Source organism: Gadus chalcogrammus, chromosome 10 (assembly GCF_026213295.1).
Source record: "Gadus chalcogrammus isolate NIFS_2021 chromosome 10, NIFS_Gcha_1.0, whole genome shotgun sequence".
Classification (NCBI taxonomy): domain Eukaryota; kingdom Metazoa; phylum Chordata; class Actinopteri; order Gadiformes; family Gadidae; genus Gadus; species Gadus chalcogrammus.
Window position 1 is genome coordinate 22,045,926 of NC_079421.1, and position 16,150 is coordinate 22,062,075.

Genomic DNA, 16,150 nt, shown 5'->3' on the forward strand with positions numbered 1-16,150 from the left:
ATTATTATTATTATTCACTGTAAAGGCATCAGAGAAAAACCACGCCGCTCAATGTGCACGATGGTCACGATCGGGTTCGCTCGGACGCAGGACTCAAACCCTGGGCAGTGTGTGTGTGTGTGTGTGTGTGTGTCGTCTGTGGGGAAGGTGAGCTCAGCGCTCACTAACACCTCGTATCCACGGACACTAGGTGGGGGGGGGCTCCACACCTTTACCTGGCTCCAGCCCTGACGGGGAGCTGGTTTGGGCGGTCCTCTGCAGTACAGTCGTACTGCAGAGGACCACAGGGGTGATATGAGGCTAATTGGAAGATTGGGGAGTCCACTTTTGAGAGTTGAAAGTTATGACAATTGGCCGCGCCCCCCTCCACCCCCCCCGGTGCAAATGACTGATTCGCATAATCTTATGGGGGGCGGCTTGTACAACGTTGAAAACTTAAAGAGCACTATTCAAATTGAAATTGTTTAAACCGAAAAAATAAAATACCTGGGTATCCACACAACTTTTCACAAGACAGTCAAGGTAGCTGTTTGCAACATCAGAGCACATGGGAAATACTTATTTTTTCTGTGACCCCCCCCCCCCCCCAACCTCGCAGGTTTGAACCCCCTGTGAGGCAGCCTTGATTCAGCAGAAAGAACGGTTAAGACTGTCACCTGCTTGAAGAACCATGCTACACATCGTCCTCCTTCTTAGATACTAAGATTAAGCAACATCTGTTGTCCCTTTTTAAGGTTTTTCGTCTGCGTCTCTTTTGTTTTATTTTTTATTTTGGTTTCTTTTGCTATCTCACTCTAAGCTCATTGAACTGACACATTAATGTTGGTGCTGTAATCGCTTCTTTTTTTGTCTTTTTAAACATTTTCTATCAGCCCACACAGAAACTTGATGGCACAATAACTGACCAATAAGAAACTCTTTACAACAAGGTAGACTGCAAGTCAACGGTTGCCAGGGGTCACACAGTAAACAAAACTAATCCAAGTTCAATTTGGAGAAATGAAAGGTCAATAAAAAAGAAAAATTAACAAAAGCAAATTAATTTCAAGTATAACTTACTGATAAAGTAACTACACAGCATTAAATATTCTCATTATACATTTTTAAATTATTTATAAAATATATTTTGGCTTATATTTTTTTCATTTTTGTGTTTGTGTAACAAACGCTACGGTAGCTTCAGTTGAACACCAATGTTTATTTGTTTTTTGTTTTTTTTATTTACTCTTGAAACAAAACATTAAAGGGATTGTCACATAACAACAGGTTATTAAAAATGATAATAGCAAACCCTATACAGAGTTTCACATAGCAAGACATGAGTGACTATCCCTTCTATTCCTAGCCCCCTAGTCAAAAGTCAGAAAAGTACAAGAGCACAAACTTCTAACTTGTGCTCCACGGGCTACAATCAAGGTTGGGCACAGGAGATTTCAAAAACAATAAGTCTGTTGTAGTTGTTGTTGTTGTTGTTGTGAATTCTTCTTCTTCTTCTTCTGCTCTTCCTCTTCTTCCTCCTTGGTTAGCTCAACGGGAACACAAGGAACAGTCTGTCCCTCTCCCAGGGTTCTGAGCGGAGGTGGAGAGTTCATTCGGCACCGTACGTGATTAAAAACAGATATAGTCTAAAGACCTCACAGTTCGATGACACTCGGGCTGTCCGGCCTCCTGGTGTACGCAGACCGAGAAAGGATTGTGTAAATTGTCCCCCTGACCCCCATTTCCTTCTCTCTTGTGCGCCGGAAACTGTGACGCGGCGATTTGTGGGTAAGAGTTCAGAAGAATCCTGTGTTGGTCGGTTTATTACGTTGAAGTGATCACTGTACAATTAAGCAATGAGAGATTTCGGCAGGTAGGGCGACTGCAAAACCAAAGAAGGCAAAAAAAATCATTTTGTGAAAAAACAGCAGTTCAAAAAAGGCATAATTGTACGTCTCGGTTGGCCCCCTGTTGTGCCCGCGCGGGTTGGGGTCTGGAGTTTGGCTCAAGGGAGGAGGGGAGCCGGCCAGGCTCACTCCGATTCCAACCAACAGTCCCTCGTCTGTGAGTCTACTCGGCGCAGACTGTCGACCGAAAAGGAAACATGACGAAAAAACCCAAAATAAATCGTACTGCAACTACAACAAAGCCACATCACTACCTCGGTACACAACTAGCTGCAGCGTTCCGCCAGTTCCTCCGCCGGCCGTCGGCTCTGCCGCCGCTCCTCCCCGCCGAGGCCGTCTTAAATCCACAGCCTTCCTTTAGCTTTGTCCGATGCGTACAAACAGCTATCGTGGGTGTATAGAAATGCGTGTTGCGTACACTTGTACGTGCACGGTGTCGTTTGTTTGGTTGGGTGGGTGAGTGGGTGAGGGTCTCCGCGGGGGGGGGGGGGTGAGTGTGGTTGTGGGAAGTGGGCTAGTGGCCTGGGGCGATCATCACCGCCCCCTCCCCCCCCCCCCCTCCCCCCATGCCTGCGCGTCGGGGTACGGGACGGCCCGCTAGAGCACGATATCCTTGAGCCGCTTGCTGCCGGGGGACTCCTTGTCGCGGGCGTCGTGCTGCAGCAGGGTGTTCATCTCACGGACGGCGGGCTCGCTGTCCTTCCCCTCCGGCTGCCGCAGCAGGCTGTGGTTGGCGATGCGCTCGGCGTCTCGGCACTTGAGGGTGTTGTACGCGGACGGCGGCTGCTTGGAGGCGGGGCTCTTCAGGTGCACGGGGGAGGTGATGGGGCTGCCGGCCTCGCGGCCGTTGCCGGCCTCGCGCACCGCCCCTCCGTTGGCCTTGGGGCTGCACACCTGCTGCGACTCGCTCAGAGTCCGCCGGGCCTTGAGGTCGGCGCGCTCGGCCTCCTCCGGACCGTCCTTGCCGAAGGTGGCAAAAGTCCTTTTGGCGGTGCCGTCCTCGTAGTGGTGGGGCACCTCCACCGTGGTGGCCTCTATCGACAGGGCGATGACGTTGCGGCCGTGCTCCGGGGACTTGGCCCGTGCCGGGACGGAGACGCGGGGCATCCAGCAGCGGTCGGAGTGGCCCAGGATGCGGCACTCGTCCTGGCAGTGGAAGCCTTCACCGGGGTCTGGGGGGTGCCAAGGAGAAGGACAAGAGCCATGGTTAGATGGGCGGTCCAAACGACACTTCTTTTTTATACTGACGCATTTTTTATGTACATTTGTAAGAAGAAGGAGAAACAATATATCGCAGTAAGGATGTTCATAGGACATGTCAGTGCCAGGCACTGACCCTGTGTACAACAAAGACAGCGAGGATAAGTACTATTTTAAAGTGCAAGAACGTAAAACCTACAATAAGTGCGTACATTAAGTGCCAGGACGTACAACATACTACGAGTGTGTAAGAGGGGGCTGGGGTTAAGTGGGGGGAGGCTATGAAGCCTTTAAATCATACGAAAACACATTTCCACAAAGGTTTCGCTGCCTTTACTTAAAAAGTTTCTAGCTAAGACCTTACAACTAGAGATGGATCACAAGGCCGTTTACAGCCTGCACATCAAATTTTTTTGTGTGAAAACACTTGATGAAAGGGGACTTTAAACAGTGCAATCAGATATCTGTCTGGGGAGAGAGACACCAGACAGGTTTGCGGTATTGTTGCTTGGTTCATCTCTCTCCCTCTAACTCTGTCATCCGGCGCCGAGGTATAAATTTGTAATGACGTTTCGACGCCGTCTCAGTCGGTATTACGGCACAGCCTTTTGTTTTGTGAATTGCTTTCAAGGCAATTTCGTTCGTTTTTTTTGTCATTATAGCAACAAATAATGGAGACCAATGTGTTCCTTGTTTCTTTTGGTTCTTTGAAGGATAACACACTCACACCAAAGTTTGCCAAAGGGGGATACTAAACAGTCGGTAGATATTTCATCGTGAACCGTTGTTGTTGTTGCTGTTGTCATAACCTATACCCATAAAAGCTGTGTAAGATGTCCTTTCATTTACTGATGACCTCAAACAGTGGCATGAAACAATTCATAAAACCGGTCCTCAAACAGAACCATGCACAGTGGCTTTAAGATATTTTAAAATCACCTCAGCTGAACATAGGAGCAAGATTTATTTTTCTACATCGAATAGACTTATGTAGCTTCAACCTACAACCAAGTTTCTCCAGGTGGTAATGCAGTTGGTAATGCAGGGTGTGGAAGTCTAGGGTAAATCAACTGCTCCTGAATGAATGAACGAGATGGTATTAACTTAAGGATCACCGATACACATTCATTTGATTGATTTAACTGAAAATGCAGTGTAAAAACTGGTTGCTTTGCTATGTCACTATCTCTAGTACAATGTTTATCTGAATCATTCGTTGCAGCCTCATCGTTAAACAGTTCTATGGGACCTACGTCCCTGACCCAGGTATTTGTGCCTCTCTGACTTAACCCCCCCCCTCAAATTATTTCTCAGCGCCATTTCTAAATCCTGCTGGTTTGGGGGCAAGGCCCAGTCGGCCCCCTCCCTCCCATCACAGACCTAAGGTCACGGGGGCAGCTATTGGGCGGATTGTCATTGACCCAAGGCCACATGCTTACATCTAGCACTCACAGCTTGACAGATCACCTAATTAGAATCCTTAATTATCTGTTTTCCCCGTCGCCCTCCATTCCTGCACTCTGAGGGGCACCTCTGCCAAGGTAACGGAATCAATATTTAAAGATCGCGGCCCGGTTTCTCCAAGACAGGTTAGCACGATGTGGCTCTCGTGAAGTATTACTGATGAGCGACGCACATGATTTGGTGAATAGATGACTGACTGACTGAATTAAGTCGCACAACTGGCAATTTAAACTCAGCCACTGTGAGTGACTGACTAAATGGTTAATGGACTGCATTTATACAGCACTTTCCTGACCTTAGCCTCCCAAAGCACTTTACAGTTGGTGCCTCACAGTCACCCATTCATAACAACATGAATACACCAACGGGCCGGTGGGAGCATCTAGGGTTAGGTGTCTTGCTCATGGAAAACTGGACACTCCTGCACACGCTAGAAGGAGCTGGGGATGGAACCAGCGTCCACCCACTCACCCTCCTGGGCCGCGGCCGATCCAACCCTGCGACCGTGGTGCAGTAGTCTGCTCGACACAGAACCAATCTGCCAATCATGAAGGGAACCCAGAGGCAACGCGTTGTGATCATTTCTATCTACGAGTGTTGGAACAGTGAGCAGTATTCCACCCAGGTGCATGGGATTGTTTGAGCGTTTGCGTTTGTGTGAATCTTTACGTGTGTGTGCACGGCATGAATCAAAGACACTCATGTATATGCAGTCCTGTGACACAGATACCCCTCACAGATGCCTCTCACCTACACACGTGAGAGTATGTATGTGTGTGTACACACGTACACACACACATACAAGTTTACTTATTCCATCCACCGAATGCAAAACACCAGCTCCTTTCCCACATCCATAATGAACCCTCACCTTGCCATCGTCAAAGGGGTGTTATCACTGCTACAGTACGTTGTGCAAAATATAGCATTATGTAATCCACAGAGCTGTACAGTAGAACACAACAGCTCCCCGCGTCTTTCACAGGCGGACTTCATTTCCCTCTCAACTATTTGCATCTATGTTTCACAATTTGCATGTGTGTTGGTACATGCAAATGTGGAGTACATGTTGACGGACCAGAGCGACTGTGATGGAAGCAAACAAGCAGACAAAAGGCAGTGTAGTGGGAGGATGGAGCAAAGTACACGGTATTCTCTGCATAGATCAAATCCCAGGTGAATAATGTCATCGCAACGGTAAACCTGTAGCAGGTACCAAAAAGTGCAGTAAAGAGCAGAACATTCCCTTGATTATTGCTCCTTCTCTCACAAAGCAGTTGCTGTTGTTCTCTGTCGTTAATCCATGTAAATCCTACATGTTTTTATCTTTCTTAATCCAGCTTGCATGAGAACATCATCTTCTCGTTTGTGTTAACATGTTTCTATTTTTTCTTTTTCTTTTTTTCTTTCCTTCCCTCATTGGGCAAAAATAAATAATTTCATCATATAAAGTGCACTCATTTAACAGAATGGGCAGAAATGGCTGGTGCTTACAAGAGGCAGATTGCAGATTGTAGAAATTAATTCTGGCTGGCTACATAGGCTCCAAAGAGCTTTGGTGATCGATTGGAGGCGAGCATTCTGAAATCTTTACTGAAATCTTTTTCCTTCCTTCCCTTTTTGCTGCTCTAAAAAAAGAAAGACAAAACCATTTCCTAGAGTTCCCCCCGCTGGAGAGAATTGACTAGATTACTACAATTACTACGAGGCGCTTTCAGAGGCCTTATGAAGCTGTCTCTTTATACGGCAATGAAATATCTCCAGGCACAAATAGACGGTACGGAGCCCCTATGCACGGGGTGAATATCCTCTCCGTTCACCAAAGTCTATGGGGGAGCATTTGGTATCAAATGACATTGTTGTGAAAGCTGAGTGCCATTAACACTGTCACATCCTGCCACTGCTTACAAACCCACAAAAGGCAGATGTCGCTTTTGACCCACAAAAAAAAAACTGCAAAAAAAAAGAAGGATTTGACAGGCCTTCAACTTGGGGATGAAATAAAACGCCTTTCAAATCCAAGAAAAGAACAAATGCATCGCTGCGAAATGAACCATTAAATGGCTTTTAAAGCACTGCTGAAATTTGCAATGAGCGCAGAGTGAAGTCAAGAGAAGCCCCCCCCTGCGGTGAAAGTCTATTCAAAGCCTCCAAGAGAAAATAAGCCCGCGAATCAGTTCCAGAAACAGACTTAAAGTAAAGCACAGCGCGCTACGTCAGTGGGAACATTTCATATCTACAATTTAATACCTATTAATTACTGAGGGAGCTCCAGCGGGCGCCATGGGCTGGCGGTATTTCCAGAGCTTCCAACATTTAAAATCGAAATAAAAACGAACGCGGAGCAAAACAACGACGACAGTCTGAATCAAATCCTGCGGCACTGCCGAGAAATCGGTAATTCTGTGCTTCAATTTTAAACCGGGGTTCAAAGACTAAGCAGAGGCATCGCGGATGCCTTAAAATATGCATGCGCTGGTATGCATGCAATGGCCAAATGATAAATATTGCTGTATAAAGAAGAAGACGATAAACTACAGTATAGATAGAGAATTATTTGTGGGTACTGTTGGCTGTGATTTCGAACGGAATGATATAAAACGGATATTCTTTGAGTAGAAATAAGTACACAAAGTAAGTATCTCGCTGACGATTCATTAAAAAAAGAAAGGGAAGAGACATGACTTAATGAGACAGCAAATCGTCTAGCCTTAGTGGGGCCCTGAGGAGGTACGCAGGAAGCAGGGAGAACAGTGTGGGACCATACGGAGCCGATGACACCATTCAGTCAGGCTTCATGACGAGACAATCCCTAAAACAGGGTTTGACGCAGTGCTGTGGAATGGTAAATAGATTGTAAATAATGGATGCAGGTTTGCTTTTCCTATTTTTTTAAAGCAATAAAAGCAGATTCCCTGGTTTTGGATTGTCCAGAAATTAGATCAGAATACGTGACACACACATGTTTGACAAAGATTCCTGTAAATTGTACTACAATTCATCTCCTACAGAGATTCAACCTCATGGAACACAGAACACTGTCATTCTGCTCCTTGTTTGTGGACACCATTTCCTAAACCCGAAAGAAAAAGGTGTGGAAAGGCGTAGTGTGGGGAAGGAGCGAGTAATAAGCAGACAACAAGTCTGACATTTTGTTGTCTCCGTCTCTTTTGCTGCGTTGGCTGAGTGGCGCAGCAGACTCCAGCTACAAAATGGTAGTGAACTGAATTGGGTTGCAATTCTGATGACCCACTTTAAGGCTGATCGCCAAACTTTCCCTGTCATCTCTGTGACATCAGCCTGCAGTTGCAACAACAAAACCCTCAACCCCTTTTACTTTTGACGTAAATTATCTGTAGGCAGCAGGCCCACCTGCTCCCCGTGTTCACGTTCTCCCTCCTGTCCTCCTGACAGCCCACGGCAATTAACCAAGATGACAGGTAAATTGTTGGCGCAGGTTTCCTCATCGCGAAATTACAACGGACAAATCAGAGGGGTGGTAGCAACAGAGAGCTGACAGACGGACAGCCAGCTGCAGCCAGAGCACTGCTGATTGGTGCAGGGAGTGGACCATGAGGCGTGCTCAGGGCCTTGATGGCTGGACGGCCATCAGGGCTCATCTCCACACCCGGGGACGAGGCTTAATGTCTTGTCTGCTCTAACTAGAGGACAGCTCTATGGCCAGCTGAGGCTGGAGCTGCGGCCTGGCTGCCTCCCACACTAGTCACCGGGGAGGGGTCCAAGTGCCGCTGTCACCCCAGCCAGCCAGCTCGGTCTGTGGGCCATAAATCAGCCCGGAGGCCCGGCTCCTGCGGGAGTGGCAAGATGGAGTGTGATGGTCTTGTTTTTACAAACAGTGGAGGTGCACCCTCGCTGTGCTGTCGCGGAGCCCATCGTTCTGAGACCAGTCACCGAGGCTCCAACCCGCTTCCCCGGGCGCCGCATCTGGCTCAGCCGCATCGGGGCACGCCCGCCTCACCTTCACACACAGGCACGCACGCGCACGTGCACACACACGTACGGACGCGCATGTACACACACACACACACGCGTGTGCACGCGCACACACATTCATTCACACCCACACACATGCAGGCACCCGCTCGTGCACACGTGCACGCATACACATGGGCACACATGCACGCACGTGGAAGTGCAACGATAGATGGACATACATATACACATAGAGACACATGCATAGAGACAAGCACACAAAGTCACCCACACCCACACTGACACCCACTCACACACTCACACCCTCACACACCCACACTGACACACACACACCCACGCCCACACACACACAACCCCCCCCCCCACACACACACTGACAGCTCGTCCTCCACGGTCCCCCCCTTCCCCTTCATCTCGTCACCGTTGCTATCTCGCACACATTGGCTAAATTAAATGAATCCCCCAAATCTGGTGTGCTGCTAGTGGCTGTCCCGCAGCCCCTTCCTCCTCCAGTCAGATATTAATTATGGAGGAAATTACACTGGCTGGGCGGTCTTGTTAAAAGTGTCGTGCGGATGGCGAAGCCGGGCCTCACATGGCCACACATCCATTTCTGAGCATTAGTACCAGTCAATTTATCAAGCCATAATTTACCATTCGGTCCATCATGGCGTCAGTGAGTGAGTGTGACAGCGAGTCACTTCCAGCGTGCCGCGCCCGGCCCGTCTGAGCGCTAATGCAGGAAGACACGCTAAGTCGCCCGTATCTCCCGCCATCCCTCGCCTCGTTCTCCGCAGCGTCTTGCGCCGTGCGTTCCTGCGAGAGCTGACGTTGCGTCGTGCCGATAGCCGGCGCTGCCTGGTGTCACCGCGTTCCCCCCCCACCCCTCCTAGGCCATATGCAGCAGGTCCCCCCTCCTCACTCCCACATAAAGAATGAATTTCCAAACTCGTGTTGACAAACAATGCACTAGCTTCTAAATTGGTACAAACAGCATCTGCTTAACAGCTGTGTAACTGTGGCGAGAGTGGGAGAGAGGGAGGGAGAGAGAGAGAGAGAGAGAGAGGGGGAGAGAGAGAGGGAGAGAGAGAGGGTGAGAGGGAGAGAGAGAGAGAGAGAGAGAGAGAGAGGGGGAGAGAGAGAGGGAGAGAGAGAGGGTGAGAGGGAGAGAGGGAGAGAGGGAGAGAGAGAGAGAGAGAGAGAGAAAAAAGCAATCACTATGCTGTTTTATAAATCACTTTGTCATCGTAGTGCATTGTTTTGCTCAAAGACAGGAGCCCCCACCAATGGACTGCTTGATGTAGCGGTAACGATGCGAGCTGGTTGTCATGATGACATATGTGGGTGGGCTGGGGGGGAGCAGGGATTTTAATGCCCTGGCGACGGCATCTATTTCGCTGAAAGGTATCCCTCCCCCATTTACTGTGACTCTCTCGCTCTCTCTCGCTCTCTCTCTCTCCCTCTCCCTCTCCCTCTCCCACTCTCACTCTCACTCTCACTCTCACTCTCACTCTCACTCTCTCTTTCTCCCTCTTTCTCTCTCTCTCGCTCCCCCTCTCACACAAACCACCAATGGCGGATAGAGGTCACAGAGCCTGGGCTGTGATTCTCCAAATGCCACGGAAGGCTCTGGGGTGGGGGGGGGGGGGGTGGTGGTGGTGGTGACGGGGGAGGTGATGATGGGGAGGGGGGGGGGCTTTCGACGCCCATGCCGCCACCAAGACAAACGGAGCTAGGGCAACGCTTGGGGGGGCAGGTTGGCTTCTCAAAAGTAATCGTGACTGATCTGGTGTGATCTGTGGGCTTCTCCGGACCAGCTGATGTAATAATTGATGCAGTGGCTTTTCACACATTATATAAGCCCGGGGCTGCGTTTCACGGTGCTCCACACCAACTGGATTTAACCCAGCCAGACAAGCATGAAGAGCTAAGCCTGGGCTAAGTAAAGCTGAACTGGGCTAAACAGGGGGAGAGATAAAGAGGGCAGAGAGAAGATCCCTGGAGATGACATTATATCACTATGTATTGCATTATATATATATATATATATGGCCCATTGAAAGTCCTCATGACCTCAAATACAGGGGTATGTTGTGCTACAGTTCAGGAAGAATATATCAGTGCAAAACGCACCCAATACCCCATATTTATTTTTCACTGTACATATATAGTACATGCTGTATATGGTGTGTTATCACATGAATACAGAACAGAGCATTATACAGTGTTTCGTTTCAGGGATTCTGACTAATTCGGGAGCGAGCGTGTTAGCCGCGACGGGGATTCAGGGAGCCACTCCGGAGAGCCACCTTTGGATATTATTTGGGGAGGATTCCTTTTGATGCTTTTTTGTAAATAAATATACAAATAAGTAAATCCAAATAAATAAAACAGGGTTCATGTATATATATATACACTGTGTTTTATTTATTTTTTGCAAGGGGGGGATTTCTGGGGCAGACTGAAACACATGGTGACCCAGTTCTGCTTGATATAAAAAAAAAAGGGGAGTTCACACTTCAAAGAAAGAATAACAATTCTGTTATTCCATTAAAAATGGAACTTTCGCTCGCCGCTTTTCTAAGCCTATTTTCTGTGGTTCAAGGCGGTGAAAAGTTAATGCCGACTGCCCAATTGCTGGAAACACAAAAACCTCGACAGGGCGTGCTTGTGATTGTGCAGTGGAGGGACTCTGACCTCACAGATGTTTGGATTAGCCTTTGTCAATGACACACATCTTTCATTATTGTGTTTCTTCTTTGTACAAAACAAAGGCTACACCTGTTTTTATAATGCACCATAATGAAAGTCTATCTTACAACAACTCGGTTGTGTTCAACGCTGACAGCTGAAAAGGCCGTTCTGAAGACTAAACCTAAAAAGAGGTTGCCCTATATCACGTTGAAGGGCAACGGGAGCAGTGACCAACACACACATCCCAAACCTCAACACACAAGCCCGTCCATTGGTCACATCTCACAAGGCCCGCCGCCATCGCCATGACAGCAAGCCTCCCATTGGTCCACCGGGCTCATCTCTTTTTCCTTTTCCGTTCTACTCGCAATGCATCTGCAGAGGACATCTTTAAATACACTGGAACAAATGCTAAATTTCTGCTGTGTTTAAGCTTGACCGAGCTAGGGAGCTAATTTGCTCCTAAACCCTGGAGTCTGAGTGGAGGGAATGAGGGGAGGGGGATTTAGGGACAGCCGAGGCAGACAGTAAATTACATCTATGAGTGGGGATGGGGGACAGTGGGAAAGGCTTATATTGTAGCGATGGCAGGGGATGCAAGGCAGGGGAGAGCGAGAGAGGGAGAGAGACATAACGAGAAAGAGGGAGGGAGAGAGAGAGGGAGAGGGAGGACGAGAGGCAGAGAGAGAGAGTAAGTGGTGGGCGAAGGGAGCCCCTCAGAGCAGTCTCTGTCATGGGGGGCTCAGGGGAAAACACATTGCTGAGGTCTCACAGGTCACCCCGGTGTCTTTCTCTGAGGAAGCAATCTAAGGCCAGAGTCGATTAGACCGTGCCAGACAGGATGTGGTCCTATTTGTTTTCTGGTGAACTATGTGACACCTACAGTGAGCCTTTAGTATTTTATTGGTTCCCAGTACAAAGAAGGAACAATGGGAGGATACAAGGGTGTAAAATAAGTGCTAACACAACTCCGGGAAGGCAACTCGTGTTTGTGCCTTCCCCATCACCTACTGCCCATCATTTCGAGCTCAACAGACCAGATGCACAACCCTTGTGTTTAACCAAGTCATTACTCTGAATGGGCTGCCTGGCGTCTTGATAACCAGCGCTAGCAGCAGCAGCAGCAACAACAGCCACCTCGACCACCACCGCTTCTCCACAGCACTTCAAAGCTTCTCCAGCACCACCTGAGTCCCCCATAGCCTCGGCACAGCCAATCAATGCACGGCAGGGCCCAAACAGCTGCGCAGCGCGACAGAGCCCCAGCCCTCGGCCAAGGGCCCCTCCAGCTCCCTGCGTGAGCTTCCGCACTGGAACTCTGAAAAAAAGCGTGGGGGCCCTTCATAATTAATGCCATGTGCCTCTCATCCAGTCACGTTCACTCTGCGTCAGCCAGGACTATGTGTTTTATATTCCATTTTATCTTTTATCTATCTCCACTCATTTCTATTTCATTCTGTTATTCTGCTTTTTATTTTCTCCTCTTCTTCTTCCTCCTCTTGCACCGGTTCCTCTTTTTTTTTCTTTCTCCCCAGCTTTCCTCTGTCGGAAAACCGTCAGACTTGTGCCAGACTTTTAACAACCTCTGGAACTAGGGCACGGTGGCTTTCAACGCGTGGAGTGATGTATGCCGTGTGTGTGAGTGTGTGTGTGTATATATATATATATATATATATATATATATATATATATATATATGAGGGGCAGTGTTTGCAGCTGTGATCAAGGGAGTTCCTGAGAATCCCGCAGAAAACGTACCAAATAAAATGTCTCTGAGGAAGCTCGGAGAACTCTGAGAGTAGGAGAGGAAGAGGAGGACGAGGGGGGAGGAGGGGGGAGGCGGGAGGAAAACAAGAGGGGAAGAAGAGCAAAGAGAATGCTCGCAACTTCTTCTTCCTCCCTCCCCCTCACTCTGTCACATGTACTCCGGCGTTGGGGAGATCCACTGGTCTCCTTCAGAGGTCTGTCTCCATTATTCACCGCGGGAGACTTCTCACCCGCGCCTGTTATCAGACGAGCCAAAGCCCGAGCATGAAGCGTTATTTCAGCCACCCGCCCACCGACATCGGCGCCACGCCACGTCAAGGCCTGTCAGCCGTGAGCCGCGGGAACCGAGCAAATCCCAGCGCCGGCGAAGAGAAAATGAAAGCCGCCGTCTTGTGTCCGCGGCTTGAGGAGCGGGAGGTACACCGCGGTAAAGAGAGGGAACTAATGGGCACATACTTTCTGATTTGAAGCAACAGTGCCGCGGCGTGCATAAGGACAGGCAGGCTGGCAGGCTATGACACAGCCCCAGTAATTGGATTCCCAGTCGCGCCGCACCACTTGTGATGGCACGCAGGGCGGTGACACGGGAAGCCCTTATGTGTGGCAGGGGGGGAGCCGCGGTGCGGTGGAGTGGAAGGGACAGGTGTCAGAGACCCAATCCCCCGCGCCTCTCCTCTTGATCCCTTTCTCCGCGGGCCCCGGGGACAGCTGTGAATCAACCTGGCCCCGTGGGTAAACTTAAACATCAAGATGGATGCTTACCTCCACCCCCCCCCCCCCCAGCTCCCGTCGAAAAACGCATACGATGCTCTCCGAGATGGACTGCTGGCCGAGCACGTCGACGGCACAGGGGCGGTCGTGCCCGCGGCCGTCTCCTTGACGATGGCTTGAGGCCTGTCGCTGGGGCTGTTTCTGATAGGGACCCATCGCTAAGTGATGTTGAATGGACAGCAGCTGCTGATTGGATAAGACTCGGATGCGATGCACGCAACACACAAGGGCGTCGACATGTGACCCTCACGGATGTACCAGGATGCCGCAACATTACGTTGCAATACAATAACATGTTGCCGTGCGTGTTTTTCTCGTGGTATGAGCAATTGTCCGTGTGAATTCTAACATGCTAATAATAGCAAGGCTAATGAGCAAGGAGGTTTCGAGTCCCTCTGTGACTTAAAAGAGTTCTTGTGATTGATTGAACGATGATGCCTCATTTCTATTTCTATTTATTCGTTTTTAGCTTAATCAAATAATATTAAATATCCTTAGGTCAGGCTGAATCATGGGCATGGTCATCTGTAATCACGATTCATATTTTAAGGTTTTCCAAAGAATTCAGCATGTCAAACAAGGCCTGCATACCAAGTTTCTGAAATGTTTTGGAAATGAGGTGAGGGGGGGGGGGGGGGGGCAAAGCAGTTAATGTTTGACTGTGAAGCATAGCGCCCCCTATGGCCACATCAGTACCACAGGCAGTAAGACCTGCTTTGGAGTTGTTGATTTTAGGACTTGGTCCAATTCACTTTCAATTCTAAACAACAATATTCCAAAAATGTATACGAAGAGAACTATACCACATTTCCACTACAGTAGATTGGTGCACTGCACTGACATAAACCGACAACTCCTGAAAATGAGGGCAGGAGAATGATCAAAAAAGCCCAGAAGGAAACATGGCGGCTTCCTCTGAAAACCCACTAAACACAATGGAAGATATTACAGCGGACTACCGTTAATAAAACAGGACATATTTAGGCTCATTATACTTCATGATTATATCTGGTGGGCCGTCTCTAAAAGTAGCTCCCCCTCCAACTTTCTCCGTCGGAAGCAGACTTGTTTGGATACTTCTGCTTGTGATGCTAATGCGAGCTGATCTCCAAAGGAGCCGCACTGCCATTATGGGCTGTTTAGACGCATGTGTTTTCCACGGTGGGTCCAGCAGGATGTGAAGAGGGGAGAGAGGGAGCCTACTTTCTGCCGACAGTGGCCCTTCCTCATCTCTGCGTGCCGTCTGGTCTCATCTTTAATGGCGAATACATGGGATGAGGCACATCATTAAAAAGAGCCTTTCAGAGGCTTTCCTGTCTGCCATTAAACTTTATAGCTAACCTCTCCCATTACCTTTTATCCTCAGTTTTAATGGCTAGGGGACATTGGTGGCTAAAAAAAAACCCTGCTGGCTATAGGTCGATATACCAAAACGGTTAAATTGTATTCCAAAACAGCGGCGCTGCAGAAAACAAGACAAAAGTTAAAGTCACTAATTGACACATTGGGGGAACAACATCCCGCTCTCGGTGTAGGACCAGAGTCGTTGGTTGTTGGGGTTTTTCCCCCGTGAGGGCAGGGTGGACGGAGAGCAGGTGGTGTCTGCACGGCCAGGGCAGCGGCCTTTCAGGAGGGAGCGGCAAATAGGAGCAACAAAGAGCTGGTGGTCAGCTGGAGGCACACACCTTGTTTGCACTTACACACACACGCATTCATACAAACCCGCACACACACACACACACATATACACACACACCACATAGAGTCACACACACAGACACATTCACAAACACACGCACACAGTCATACACAAACACACAAATGCGTCATACAGACACACAAGGACATACACACAGTCACAAACACACACACACCCACACACACACAAACACAATTCAGCAATGTGTGTGTTTGTGTGTGTATGTGTGTGCATATATGTGTGCCTCCCTATTTCTGAGGCGTCCTCATAAAAGGAAATTGCAAAACAAAGATCAGATTCCGCCAAGTGTAGGGCGGGCATGAAGGGATGGAGAGAGCACTTATGAAATATGGCAATAATAATAGGATGACTTGGCTCCGACCCGTTGTCCTTTACGGTGTACAGCCGAGCTCGGGAGGCAATCTCCGCTCCGAAGTGGAAGAATCGGCTTTCCAAATGAAGACACAACAAACCCCGCCGTCCGTACTGAATATGCATCAGGAGAGGGTCTGCCCCGTGCCCTGGAGGTAATGACCCCCCCAGAGGTAATAACCTTATGTCAGGGACGGACGGACGGACGACACAGGGCTGCTCTACTCTGCATAGCCCTCCCATAGAGCTAGGGTTAGGGTTAACACACGCAACCAGACCCAGGGTGAGGAAACGGAACCGCAACGCAAATCAGCACGCAGGAGCCCTGGGGGGGGGAAGAGAA

The 16,150-nt window shown here is 49.0% G+C and overlaps 1 protein-coding gene across 6 annotated transcripts in view; it reads right to left on the reverse strand.

Annotated features, from left to right (window-relative positions):
- Positions 1-2,454: 2,454 nt before the first annotated feature.
- Positions 2,455-16,150, reverse strand: part of pcdh19 (protocadherin 19) — a 59,913-nt gene continuing 46,217 nt past the window's right edge. For all 6 annotated transcript variants that reach the window (XM_056600196.1, XM_056600194.1, XM_056600193.1 and 3 more), the window contains exon 5: positions 2,455-3,058. In XM_056600196.1, the coding sequence (XP_056456171.1) occupies positions 2,484-3,058 (575 nt within the window). In that variant the 3' untranslated portion in view covers positions 2,455-2,483. The remainder of the gene's footprint in view (positions 3,059-16,150) is intronic.